The following is a 14,542-nucleotide window of genomic DNA, read 5'->3' on the forward strand; positions in this document are numbered from 1 at the left end:
GTGCAGGGAGACCCGCTTCTGGCGTGCCTGCGCCCCGCAGGACACAGCACGACGCTTCAGGGGTGGGCAGCGACTCTGGGAGGGGGACGGCCTTGCTGCGGTCCCTGCGGGCCTGGCCTTGTGCAAACGCCGAGCTCTTAGGACCCTAGTAACGAAAGCCACGTTTATGGAGCTTTCAGGGCCCGGCCGACCGCGCTTCGCCCGTCATGTGCACGCTATCACGCAGCTTTTACCACTTTATGAGATGGTACTGTCGTTACGGCCACTTTGCTGGCGAAGACACAAGCCAGGCTGAGCGTTTTGCCCAAGGCCAGGAGATGGCCGGTAAGGAGTGGGGCCTGCAAGCGCCGGTCAAAGCTGTGGGGCCCCTGGCCCCTCAGGAAGCAGGCTTTTTTTTCCCTCCCACATTAACAAAGCAAATATCCCATTAAAGACTGTGAAAACTCATTTTCAAAGCCAGGTCAACAACGGTGTGTGCATTTTTGTTGTGTAAATAAGAATACTTTGAAATACATGCTCGTCCTTCAAGGGCCAACTTGGCCCCAAATCACCTTGCGTGTTCCAGCTGTGTATGTCCTGATAAATGTCCACGGGTTCTCAGCGTGGAGGCAGCGTAGGGTCATGGCTAAGGGCCCAGATTCTGGACTCAGCTCCTGTTTGTGCCACTTACGAGCTGGGTGACCTTGGGCAAGTCACTTAACTTCTCTGTGTAAACTGGATATAGTAACAGTTTGTACTTTGTAAGGGAAACTGAGGCTTACGGGGCTGACTGCACAGCCTGTTTGTTGAAGTTGGTTGTCACCTGCCATCAGCCCTCCATTCCTGGGTGTTGGGGAGTGTGGTGTAGCTCCAGGAGAGCCAGATGCCCCGAGGATGGGCAGACAGCGGTGTAGCGAGATGTAAGCACAAGGATTAGCAGTGCTTTCTTTTTTCTCCTAATGTTCTAATATTTTCAAAATCCTGGTATGTTGTACAGTCAGGTGTATCTAATAGCTTCCTAAATACGAGATTTCTTCCGTCTCTGAACACACTTGTTTTGTACCTTCTTTATGGATTGTTACTTTCTTCCCTGTGTGATAACTGTTTGTGGCCATCTTACGTTCCTGATGGATGGAGTCCTTCACAGCAGGAATGAAGACTTTTTCCTTTTTCTGTCTCCCACAACCCTTAGCACGTAAATGCACGAATGAATGAGGGATGACAAGGGTTCTTGAGGCTTCCTTTACCTTCTGCCACACTCCCTGCACGCTTCCTTTCTTTGATCTTTATTCCAAGGATCTTGGGCTGAAGGGTTTTTTTTTTTTGGTTGACAGAACTTTTTTTTTTTAATTGGAGAGAGAGAATGCGTGAGCAGGGGAAGCGGCAGAGGGAGAGAATATCCAAGCAGACTCCCACTGAGCACGGAGCCCGATGCTGGGCTCGATCTCATGACCCACGAGATGAGGACCTGAGCCGAAATCAAGAGTTGGCCAATTCACCGACTGAGCCACCCAGGTGCCCCGGTTGGCAGAACTCTTGTTCCTTAAGGTTTTCATTCCTACCTCTGGCAACCCGTCCAGACACTCAGATTCTGTTCTGCAGTTTTTCCTTGTCTGACCCAGCAATCAGAAAAATGCAGTTTACCAGATATCCAGTATTCTTTATACTCATTATTTTAAACTCTCAGTATTAAAATTTACCTCCCAGATTTAAGTTTGAATCCCCAGCTATAGCCAGGGAGCCATGGGGGAGGCTGGTGAGTGGATGTGTTATTACCATATGGATAGTAGATGGAAGGATAGTTTGTATATGGAGGGTCAGACACAATTCTTTTCTACTCCTTTTACCAAAAAGGGGGAAGAATAGCCCTTTTGGCAACTGGGTGCTAAGTACAGGGGAAACATTTGGGGCCTGTTTTCATTATGAGAAGGATGTGTTCTAGGTAACCCCAGCTCCTGATACACTTGCCTCATTAGTAGATAATTTTTCCCTTTGATTAAGAATATCACATCACTCAATAAAAGTTTATCGAGGACTTATTATGTGCCAGGCATTCATGGTAAGAAGCACTCTATGTTTTCAAGCCGACTCTGTAACTTCGGCTTCGGCCATTAGTTGCTATCAGCGCAAACGACAACAGCTGTGATAGGAGGCGATGGGTTTCCTAGAGTACCTGAGGAGATTTATCTAATTGGATACCATTTAGCAGTTTACATCCTAACATCTGTACATAATTCGTATATGAAAAAATGCATATTTCTTATAATGACTATCAAGTTTGCATCTCTAGCAAAAATCTTCAATTATTATTTCACATATTTATCCTATTCCCAGTGAAGAGATGGTGAGCTTTTTTTGGTTATATTTATTTTCATTATTTTATTCTGATGAAAAATGAGTTCACATTGATTTTAAATATGCAGACACATATAAAAAGATCAGAATCATTTACATGCCACTAACTGTATTTACCTTTATATTTTGTGTGTTTAGTTCTAGTCTTTTATTTCTAAATTTTGTGAGGATGTGTGATGGTATCTACAAAGGGTACAGTAATTTATTTTCTTTAAGTGTAATGTTGACTTAGAATTCTAAATATTTTATTTTTTATTTTTTAAAGATTTATTTATTTATTTATTTATTTTTAAAAGATTTTATTTATTTATTTGACAGAGAGAGACACAGCGAAAGAGGGAACACAAGGCAGAGGGAGTGGGAGAGGGAGAAGCAGGCTTCCCGCAGAGCAGGAAGCCCGATGCGGGGCTTGATCCCAGGACCCTGAGATCATGACCTAAGCCGAAGGCAGACGCCCAACGACTGAGCCACTCAGGCGCCCCTAAAGATTTATTTTTTTAAAGGTTTTATTTATTTGAGAGAGAGAGCGTGCACGAGTAGGGGGAGGGGCAGATGGAGAAGCAGACTCCCCACTGAGCAGGGAGCCTGATGCAGGGCTTGATCCCAGGACTCTGAGATCATGACCTGAGTCACCCAGGCGCCCCAAGATTTATTTACTTTAGAGAGAGAGAGTGTGTGTGGGAGCAAGGGGTAGGGGGGATAGGCAGAGGGAGAGACTTTCAAGCAAGCTCCCCACTAAGTAGGGATCGATTTTACAACCCTGAGATCATGACCTGAGCCGAAATCAAAGCCACTCAGGCACCCCTAGAATTCTAATATTTTAATTCTTACTAGTTTTTCTACATCTTTTCATTTATTTATTATCTAAGATGGTAAGCTTTTCGAGGGCACGGACTTTATCCCACTCCTTTTGTAGCACGGTGCTGGACATGGATTCTTTCATTCTTTCATTTGGCACACCTTGAGCATCTGTGGTGTTCTAGGTTCTAGACCACTGCCTACAAAGATGAATAGGATTTAGTTTGAGAGAGTTCATGATCACGTAATGGTAAGAAGTTATGACAAGTGTGGTAGAGGCGAGCACAAAGTACAGACGGCACGAAGGAAGGCAGAAATCAAGGTCATCAGGGTGAGGTAGGGTTGGGACACAAGGCAGACAAGGTGATCAGGAATTGGAAGCCTGAATAGGAGTTTTCCAGGTGAACTAGGAGAAGAAGAAGGTTTTGCTTAAGGAACTGCAAGTAGCTTGGTGTGAGGTGGGCATGGGCTTGAGGAGGAAAGAACACTAGTCGGTCAGTGGACAGGTGCACACCTGTGATTGTCTGGCAAAGGGCCTGGCCCTTGGGCTCCTCCTTTCTGTTCAGTTTCCTCCTTTCAAAGGTTAAGGCCCAGAAGTTTTTGAAGGAGTCGTTTAGTGGTGTTGAACTGTATAGCCTTCATCTGTTTATTCGACAAACATCCAGTGAATGCTCTCTGTGTGCACAGCAGGGTCTCCAGCTGGCTTGCAGACCTGCTGAGCGGGACTGTTCTTTAGCGTCATGTAAGCAAGGATGTAAGTTGAGGGGCTTTGTGGCTTGTGTAAGTGCGCAACTGAGGAACTCTAGATCCTGCCAGTCTCCAAAAATATCTCCTCCCTTCCCCCTTTCATGTGTGAGATTATTTAATTAACATCTGCCTCTGCTGAGCACAGTGCCTACCTTACAATAGATAATGAACATCAGATGATTGAATGAATCCCTAATTCCCAAAAGGAATTTTATTTTTTATTTTTTTAAGATTTTATTTATTTATTTGACAGAGAGAGAGAGAGCGCGCTCACAAATAGGGGGAGAAGCAGGCTCCCCGCTGAGCAGGGAGCCCGATGTGGGGCTCCATCCCAGGACCCTGGGATAATGACCTGAGCTGAAGGCAGATGCTTAACCGACTGAGCCACCCAGGTGCCCCCAATAGGAATTTTATAATAGATCACATTTCTTTTTTTTTAAGATTATTTATTTTAGAGAGTGAGCGAGTGCGAGTGGGGGGAGGGCCAGAGGGAGAGAATCCTGAGCAGACTCCCTGCTTAGCACGGAGCTTGACACAGGGCTCAATCTCGCGACCCTGAGATCACAACCTGAGCTGAAATCGGGAGTCAGATGCTCAGCCAGCTGAGCCACCCAGGCGCCCCCACATCTCTTTAAGAACAAAAAACATTTCCATCCAGGACTGTGTGTTTATAACGTGGTCATGTTGTCTTGTACCTCTTTCAGTGACTCTCAGTATCAGCCTTCTTGACAGTTTGGGTGGGATGATTCTTTGTTGTGGGGGACTGTCCTCTACAACGTAGGGTGTAGCAGCATCCCTGATCTCAACCCCCTAGATGCCAGCATGGCATCCCCCCAGTCCCTCCGTGACAATCAAAAATCTTTCCAGACGTTGTTAGATGCCTCCCCGGGTTGCGGACCCCCGATGTAGCCCTGCTGTTTCTAACTAAGTGCTGCAGAGTATTCCGTGTTCCCACGGTCCTCCAGTGATGGCCACCCAAGTAGTTTCCAGCTCTCAGCCTGCACAAACCACAGCATGACTAGTGTGTTCCTTCATGTCCCCTTCTGTGCTGGGGAGGAGCCAATGGCCAGGCTCAGGTGTGTCCTGCCAGGTGACTAAGGAGAAGAGAGGGGGTGAAGCCCAGGATGGAGCCTCTGTGGGCACCAGCATCACTGCTGATTGCTGCCATGCTTTGCCCTCTGGTGGGCCATTCTAGAACCCTGGCAACTGCTCTGGAAGGAGGAGGAGGGGGCCATCTTTCTAGGTTGTGGCCCATGAACCCTAAGAGCTTGGAGGGGGTGGGTGGAGGGCTGAATTTTGGCTGGACGGCTGGAACCTTTTTCTTAACTTCTCAGTGCTGCGGGAGTTGGTGAAGGGACAGGCAGTACCGTGCCCCCATGCAGCACAGGACGGAGGTGAGGGTGGCCTTCACAAGCTTCCCCCCAGCATGCCCTCACTGGGCGCCTGGCAAGTCTGCCCCAGGCTTTCGTCCTCTCCCTCCTGCAGACCAGCTGCAGACAACCTTTGGGTTACTCTTGCTTATCTCTGCTCCTTTCTTCTGGTTGATTGGGAAACAAATGAGATGATGGCATCCAGTGCTTACTCCCCAACTTTTCCTTTTTTTAAAAAAAGATTTATTTGAGAGCGAGAGAGCCTGGGGAGGAGCAGAGGGGGAGGAAGAGGGACAAGCAGACTCTGCGCTGAGGGAGCCTTGGGGCTCGACCTCATGACCCCGAGATCACCTCCCTAGCTGAAACCAAGCCCAGCCCACTGGGCCCCCCAGGCGCCCCAATTCCCCATCTTGACAGTACTTTCATCTGTCACGTGGACTCCTGTCATAGCGGCCACCCATGCCCGTTCCCGCCCACACCCCCCAAACCATCTCACGGCGCGGGAACCAGAGTGATGCCAGATAACACCGGAGGCTATCTTAGCTGCCATCAAGCGAGAATTCACCCATGGCAGGCCTCTGGCTTACCTTTCATCTGTCAGGTCTTATGACAGTCCTATACACATATTCTTGGTCCTGTTGGGGGCAGGTAAGTAACTTGCCCCAGGGCACATGGCTGCTGAGAGGCAGAGTCCGGACAGTTTCCTTTGATTCTAAAGACCAGACCTGCTTTACTATTTCAGAAATCCCACTGCATCCTGTTCGGCTTCCTCTGGGGACCTGCACCAGGTTGCAAACCGGGGCGCTCTGGGGGTTCCCTGGAGGTTCCTCAGGGCCCACTGCGGGGGCGAGTTGGGAGATGGGGCCTGGTGGGCTCCTAGGCCGGTCTCTGGCACCCATCGGGTCTGTTGCTCTGCCTGGTGTATGGTTAGGTTTTTTTTTTTGTTTGTTTGTTTGTTTTTTTAAGATTTATTTATTCATTTGAGAGAGCGAGAATGAGAGAGAGTACATGAGAGGGGGGAGGGTCAGAGGGAGAAGCAGGCTCCTCGCTGAGCAGGGAGCCCGATGCGGGACTCAATCCCGGGACTCCAGGATCATGACCTGAGCTGAAGGCAGTTGCTTAACCAACTGAGCCACCCAGGCACCCTATGGTTAAGTTTTTATGCGGGATGTTTGAAGAAAGGGTTCTGGAGCTAAAAGAAGTCTGAGAGCTACCAGTTACGGGCTAGAGTTCGAGCTCTGGTGGTGGCTCCTGTCTCCTCCTTCCCATCTCTCCTCCTCCCCCCCCCCCCCCCCACTTCTTTACCTGAACACAATGATTACATTTTTAGTGATTTTCATTGTGGTAAAATATATGTAACATAAAATTTACCATTGTAACCATTTTTAAGGGTGCAATTCAGTGACATGAAGTACATTCACAGTGTTGTACACCCCTCACCACTGTCCATTTCAAGAATTTGTTGCTCATCCCATACAGAAACTCTGTACCTGTCTCCCCTCAGCCCCTGATAAGCACCATCCTCCTTCCTTTCTCTATGAATTTGCCTCTTCTAGACCCCTCAGGGAAGTGCAGTCATGCAATATTTGTCCTTTTATGAGAACCAAGCTTCTCGACGTGAACTGCAGGGCCCCCTGTCACTGGCCCACTTCCCTCGCCAGGCTCATCTCCCAGAATCCCATCTCTTGGAGGGGAATGCGGGCACCAGCGACACGCCTGTGATTTCCCTGCACACACCTTAGTCTAAGTCTAAAGATTAGTTGCAAATGGACCCACAAGAAAATGACATGCCCTAGAAAGCAGGAAGCTACAGGTGTAAAGGTGCTGACATAAGGGAGGGCCAGAGGGAGAGAGTCCTGAGCAGACTCCCTGCTTAGCACGGAGCTTGACACAGGGCTCAATCTCGTGACCCTGAGATCACAACCTGAGCTGAAATCGGGAGTCAGATGCTCAGCCAGCTGAGCCACCCAGGCGCCCCCACATCTCTTTAAGAACAAAAAACATTTCCATCCAGGACTGTGTGTTTATAACGTGGTCGTGTTGTCTTGTACCTCTTTCAGTGACTCTCAGTATCAGCCTTCTTGACAGTTTGGGTGGGATGATTCTTTGTTGTGGGGGACTGTCCTCTACAACGTAGGGTGTAGCAGCATCCCTGATCTCAACCCCCTAGATGCCAGCATGGCATCCCCCCAGTCCCTCCGTGACAATCAAAAATCTTTCCAGACGTTGTTAGATGCCTCCCCGGGTTGCGGACCCCTGATGTAGCCCTGCTGTTTCTAAGTGCTGCAGAGTATTCCGTGCTCCCACGGTCCTCCAGTGATGGCCACCCAAGTAGTTTCCAGCTCTCAGCCTGCACAAACCACAGCGTGACCAGTGTGTCCCCCATCTTCTGGCTGCTTAAAGACTCTCTAGACGGCCCTGTGAGTCAGGCAGTCTTCTTCCCTGTCTCTCTTGGCACACATCTTGGCTGAGGTGCCCTTCGTCTGTATTCTTCAGGCCCTTGCTCCCAACTCATTACACCGACCATATCGCAACATCAAGGTCGACATCACCAGCGGGGGAGAATGTGTTAAGGCTGGAGAGGGCAGTTCATCTTTGAAATGCCTGTACTCTACTGACTGCGTGCCTGGCTTTGAACTGAAATGGTAGCACTTGAGTTCTAGGAACAGTACTAACCTGTTTGCAGCAAGGTTTGGTAAATCAGATGGACGCGTTAGGGCTGAAATTAAAGTAGGCTATTTTTGAAGAGGAGTTTTCAGGGAACAGTAGCCACATCTGTGGAAGAAGTGAATTGCTTCCCCAGGTAATTGCTTGTGTATATAAGTTTTGGGAAGGTTATTAAAAAAAGCTACAAAAACTTCCTTGTAGTATTCTTTATTGAGGATCATCAGAGAAAAACGAATCCTTTCACACAGGCGAATTTTACAGATTAACTTAAAATGCACTCTTCCAAGTATTAAAGTTTACTTTTAAATCCAGTATAGTGGCATTATTTATTTTTATTTTTATTTTTTTAAGATTTTTTATTTATTTATTTGACAGAGACACAGTGAGAGAGAGGGAACACAAGCAGGGGGAGTGGGAGAGGGAGAAGCAGGCCTCCCGCTGAGCAGGGAGCCCGACGCGGGGTTCGATCCCAGGACTCTGGGATCATGACCAGAGCTGAAGGCAGACGCTCAACGACTGAGCCACCCAGGCGCCCTGAGTGGCATTATTCATGTAATGGATGACTCACTTCTGTTAACTAATTCATCATTTTGGGCAGCAGTTCTTCCACATTTTATTGATTTTTTTTTTAAGATTTTATTTATTTATTTGACAGAGAGAGACACAGAGAGAGAGGGAACACAAGCAGGGGGAGTGGGAGAGGGAGAAGCAGGCTTCCCACGGAGCAGGGAACCTGATGCAGGGCTCTATCCCAGGACCCTGAGATCATGACCTGAGCGGAAGGCAGACGCTTAATGCCTGAGCCACCCTGGCGCCCCACATTTTATTAATTTGTATGGAACAGCTTTCTAGGGCATGTCATTTTCTTGTGGGTCCATTTGCAACTAATCTTGGAGATTTTGCTCAGAAAAAAACAAAACATTTTTTAAAAGTCTTCATGGTAGGGCCACCTACCATGGGTAGCTCAGTTGGTTGAGTGTCAGACTCTTGATTTCAGCTCAGGTCATGATCTCAGGGTCGTGAGATCCAGCCCCACGCTGGGCTCTGTGCTGGGCATGGAGCTTGCTTACGATTCTCTCTCTCCCTCTCCCTCTCCCTCTGCCCTTTCCCCCACCTCTCTCCCTCTCTTAAAAAAAAAAAAAAAAAAAAGAAAATCTTCATGGTATATTTAAAACAAATATATAAGACTATTTACCTTTTAGTAAAGTGTATTCAACATAACACTTTCTTCATGATTCAGGATCATCGTCGTGAAGTTTAATTATTCTGCTGAGTGGCAGTAATAGTAAAATGCTCAGGGGCCATTGAAGTGAATTATTTGTCTTATTTTTTTTCTCACAGTTGTCACATGTGATTTTTTCTGTGTTACTGAACATATCTCCGGAAGTCTGCATTCTTTCTAAATGATGACTTCTGACCTGCTAACACTGTAGAAATCAGATAACCCAATTTCTCAGAATTGCTCATAGTGAAAGTATAAGTAGGCTGTGAATGAAGATTTAAATAATTTTCATTTTAATAAATTAGAAAAACTTTTAGTCCATAGATTTGGGGACCTTTTTTTAAATGGTTACAGAAGTCTGCGTTAATTAAAGTCATCAGATAAGTGATAGAGCACAAAAACTTGGCTATTTATGTTAATGATGCAGAGAGAGAGAGTCTATGAAAAATCACACTTAAGGGCGCCTGGGTGGCTCAGTCAGTGGAACATGTGACTCTTGATCTTGGGGCTGTGGGTTCGAGCCCCACGTTGGGTGTAGAGATTACTTAAAAAAAAAAAATCTTAAAAAAAAAGAAGAGTCTAGAAGAACCATTTCTCAAGCTGCCCCACAAAGCAGTCTGGCCCCAGACCCTGTGCTCCTAACCACTGCGCTATCCTGCCTCTTGTGAACTGAGCAGAAAACTGGGGAGGAAAAGAAAAAAGCCTTGGACAATTAACATTGCACCCCCCCCCCACTGACTCCCCCCACCCCTGCCCCAGGCTTTTTGCTATTTGTATCCCCAGGGCTGCCAGAGAGTATATAAAGTCACAGGATATGTAATATAATGCGTCTTCCTGGAACATCATTTATTTTTTATTTTATTATTTTTTTTTAAGTAAGCTCTACCCCCAGTGTGGGGCTTGAACTCACGACCCTGAGATCAAGAGTCGCATGCTGCACTGACTGAGCTGGCCAGGTGCTCCTGATTTAATTTACATTTTAGATTCCAGTGGCAGGGGTAATAATCCTTGGCTCGTGACACGTGTTCAGTGTTGGCCCACAAATGGCTAAATTACTATTTTTTATGCAGTAAGTTTCGCAAACCCATCACCAGCCCTAAAACTAGGATCATGATGGTAACTTACATCTGCCTGGTCAGGCCCTCTGCCCACCTTCTTCCCCAACCAGAGATCATCACCAACCTCTCACCATTCCCTTGCTCTCTCTCTTTTTTTTTTTTTTTTTACAGTTTTGTTCCTTTGTGTATTTCTAAAAAGTATGCTTTTATTTTTTAATTTTTTTAAAAGATTTTATTTATTTATTTGACAGAGAGACAGCGAGAGAGGGAACGCAAGCAGGGGGAGCGGGAGAGGGAGAAACAGGCTTCGTGTGGAGCAGGGAGCCCGATGCGGGGCTCGATCCCAGGACCCTGGAATCATGACCTGAGACGAAGGCAGACACTTAATAACTGAGCCACCCAGGCGCCCGATTTATGCTTATTTTAGACTTGGTTTGTCGTAGGTTTTCTGTTAGATCTTAAATCATAAAGCACCATCAGTGAACTGATTAGTCTTACTGCTATCCAGATATTTAGATTATTTTAATCTTTATTGAGTAAATATTCATAAATAAGTCTGTCTAGGGGCACCTGGGTGGCTCAGTCAGTTAAGCATCTGCCTTCAGCTCAGGTCAGGATGGGATTGAGCCCCACATCAGGCTCCCTGCTCAGTGGGGAGTCTGCTTCTCTCCTCTGTCCCTCCGCGCACTTGTGTGCTCTCTCTCAAATATATAAATACAATCTTTTTTTTTTTTAAGATTTTATTTATTTATTTGACAGAGAGAAACAGTGAGAGAGGGAACAGAAGCAGGGGGAGTGGGAGGGGGAGAAGCAGGCTTCCCACCGAGCAGGGAGCCCGATGCGGGGCTCGATCCCAGGACCCTGGGATCATGACCTGAGCCAAGGGCAGACGCTTAATGACTGAGCCACCCAGGTGCCCCAAAAAGTATGCTTTTATTATCATTGTTTTAACTTTATTAAGAGGATACCATGCTATAGATCATCTGTTGTGATTCATCTGTACTGTTATGCAATGCTACAAGATCCCTCACTTTGTGTAATATTCTTTCCTGTGCATATATACTTTATTAATTCAGTTCATGGGCATTTGGGTTTTTTCCAGGTTTTTTCTTATAGTGAACAGGACTTCCGGGAACATTCTTCTACATGTCTTCTATTGATCACATATAAGCACTTCTTTTTCTCTGTTTTTTAGAGAGAGAAAGAGAGCACAAGTGGGAGGAAGGGCAGAGGGAGAGGGAGAGAATCTTAAGCAGGCTCCATGCTCAGCGCAGAACCCCACCTGGGGCTTTATCTCACTACCCTGAGGTCATGACCTAAGCCAAAATCAAGAGTCAGAGCACAACCGCCTGAGCCACCCAGATGCCCCAGCGCTTCTTTTATACACACACATGTGCATATAGAGTATCTGGGGCGGGAGGGCGGCAGGGGGACGGACGGACACAGAGCTAGATGGTAGGGCACGTGACTTTTCAGCTTCACAAAATGCTGAACTGTTTTCCCAAAGCAGTTGTATCGGTTTACACAGCCACCAGCTGAGTATGTGAACAAACATCCTTTCTAACACTTGGTATTATTAGACTTTTAAAGTTTTGACAGTCAAATGAATGTAAAGAGTATCTCTAATCTGCATATCCCTGATCACTGATGCAGGTGGGTCTCTGTTCTTAGGCCTTCCATGTTTCCACTTCTGAGAGATGCCCCATATTACCTGTGAAAGAACCATGTTTTGGGGCGCCTGGGTGGCTCAGTTGTTAAGTGGCTGCTTTTGGCTCAGGTCATGATCCCAGGGTCCTGGGATCGAGTCCTGCATTGGGCTCCCTGCTCAGCGGGAAGCCTGCTTCTCCGTCTGCTGCTCCCCCTGCTTGTTCTCTCTCTCTCTGTCTCTGCCAAATAAATAAAATCTTGAAAAAAAAACCATGTTTTGCACGTTATTTTTATACTAAATGGTTTGCCCTGTACACAGTGCAATTTACATGGGTTTTAAGGATACCCCCCGAGAGTCGAAAAAGTTGGGGCTGGCATCAGGTTCCCCACGAACGGTGATTTTCTTCTCTTTGCCTAATGGAGGCATTCTGTTGAAAAGTTTGAGAGCTGGCTGGGTTAAATCGGGAGCAGGGAAGCTGACTAAGCAGGCGAGTGGGTTTTTCTGGTGTGAGCCCTTGTGGAGGGTTGAGGAGCTCACAGGAAATCTCCCTTCCGCCTCCGCCTGCCCTTCCCTCCAGGCCAAGTGCCAGGAACTTTCTAGACCTGACGCAGACTGCTCTTTTCTGGTGCCTGGTTGGTGTTTGAGGAGTGTACTAGTGAGAAATCCAGCTCACCACTGGTGTAGGTGAAACAGAGGATTTAGGACTTTACAGAGTTTGAGGAGGTTAATGTGCCAGACCGCAGAGGGCAGGGACACAGCTGGAGCCCGAACCCCAGCCACACCGGGATTTTCTGTCTGTGCTTTGACTGGCTGTTGATTTCCTTCTTTTAACTGCCCACTGGTTGCTTGTCTTCACCCCAGGATCACATTTGACAGTTTAAACCACACGCAGAAACAAGCAGGTTTTTTTTTTAAAGATTTTATTTATTTATTTGACAGAGAGAGACACAGCGAGAGAGGGAACACAAGCAGGGGGGGTGGGAGAGGGAGAAGCAGGCCTCCCGCCGAGCAGGGAGCCCGATGCGGGGCTCGATCCCGGGACCCTGGGATCATGACCTGAGCCGAAGGCAGTCGCTTAACCAACTGAGCCACCCAGGCGCCCCAGGCAGTTTTGTTTTGATAATCCGTAGGAAGGCTCATTTAGATTTTACAATAGTTAAAAAAAAATAGTCCTTCAGAACTTCTGATAGAGCCTCAGTGAGCAGGCAGTCGTAGGAATTTGAAGTTTTATGGGCAGTGGCTTCTCGGCTGCTTGCTGAGAACAGGGTTCGTCTGTTTCCGCCTGTGCCGTACAGGGGCGGGTGGAGAGAGGGCGGTGTATCTGTCCTAAACTCTCATCATCCAGACTCTTGGCAACAGCAGTGCATTTGCTGCCCTGTGCTAATCCCGTCCTTGAGAATCTACCCTTCCCCCATCCCTGCATCCACCTTGCCTGCCCGCCTGGAGCTCTATTCCGGGCCTCTGCAGTATGTGCACCTGGGTGCCCCTGGTTGAATTTTCACAGAGGGGTCGGGCTTGGGAGGGTCCTGGAGGTGAGAGGCCAGTCCTCCACACACTGACCCCAGTTAATGCCCCCTCCCCACATCCATCGAGGCTGTATGACTCACAGTCCTCAGACAGGTATCCAAAGAGAATAGGCGATTTGCCCATGTGTTTCACGCTTTCTCATTTCGACCAACCACAAATCGGAGGATGGAGGGAGACTAACATATATAGATATTATGTCCTCTCTCGTTTTCATTACAACAACGCTTATGAAAATAATTGTTGAACATACAATCAAAGGGGCCGTGCTAATCAGTGCTGACTGTTAGAGATGCAGGATAATTTGTATCACGTGATCTCCTTGCATGGTATCAGAATCTTCAATATTACATGATTTATTTTTGTTACTGTCAGGGAGGCAGTGTGTAGAATGGGAAAAATACAGACTTCATGATTTTCTTTTTTTTTTTTAAGATTTTATTTATTTATTTGAGAGAGAGAGAATGAGAGAGGTTAGGGTCAGAGGGAGAAGCAGACTCTCTGCCGAGCAGGGAGCCCGATGTGGGACTCGATCCAGGGACTCCAGGATCATGACCTGAGCCAAAGGCAGTCGCTTAACCGACTGAGCCACCCAGGCGCCCCCAGACTTCATGATTTTCTGACCTTAGGCACGTTTCTCACCGGTGAAGGTGTGTGCACATGATCCCTATCCCATGGAGGTTTTGTGAGTTGCAAATGGAGTGACATAGATAAGCCCTTAGCATGGCCCCGGCCACACCGTTACGTTTATTAAGCCACCTCATTTTTGTTAGGATAATGAGGAAGGTTTTCTGAGTCCCTAATAGATGCCAGTAATGTACTCCCATGGGACAGTGACCGTGAGGCCACACTGCTGGGGTTGCTCTCCAGGTTCTGCCATTGACTAGCTGTGTGATATTGGGCACATTGTGTGACATCTCTGTGCCTCAGTTTCTTTATAAATATCAGTAACAGTAGTACCAACCTCTCAGGATTGTTAGGAGGACGGAATGAATTAGGACTGTGAAATCATGAAATTGTTGGGACAGTGCCTGGTACATAGATAGGGTGCACTCAGGGTGTTAGATACTGTTTTCACTGTTAATGGTAACAGTGGTTAACAGTAATAATGGTAATTACAATAGTAGCAACAACCATAACAGTAACAGTACTAGATACTGTGTAGATATGCATA

General features: G+C 47.1%; 1 protein-coding gene across 3 annotated transcripts in view; it reads left to right on the plus strand.

The window, feature by feature from the left end:
• SLC35F2 (solute carrier family 35 member F2) overlaps positions 1–14,542 on the plus strand; it is a 51,754-nt gene that overhangs the window by 933 nt on the left and 36,279 nt on the right. The window contains exon 1 of one of the 3 annotated variants that reach the window (XM_064577503.1): positions 1,328–1,494. The exons of the other annotated variants lie outside the window; for them this stretch is intronic. Coding sequence (XP_064433573.1) covers positions 1,343–1,494 — 152 coding nt within the window. The 5' untranslated portion in view covers positions 1,328–1,342. Of the gene's footprint in view, positions 1–1,327; positions 1,495–14,542 lie in introns of those variants that run through there. 3 annotated transcript variants of the gene reach the window in all.

This window comes from Mirounga angustirostris, unplaced genomic scaffold (assembly GCF_029215605.1).
Source record: "Mirounga angustirostris isolate CCGP_5_RB_7025 unplaced genomic scaffold, mMirAng1.0.hap1 SCAF_13, whole genome shotgun sequence".
Lineage (NCBI taxonomy): Eukaryota > Metazoa > Chordata > Mammalia > Carnivora > Phocidae > Mirounga > Mirounga angustirostris.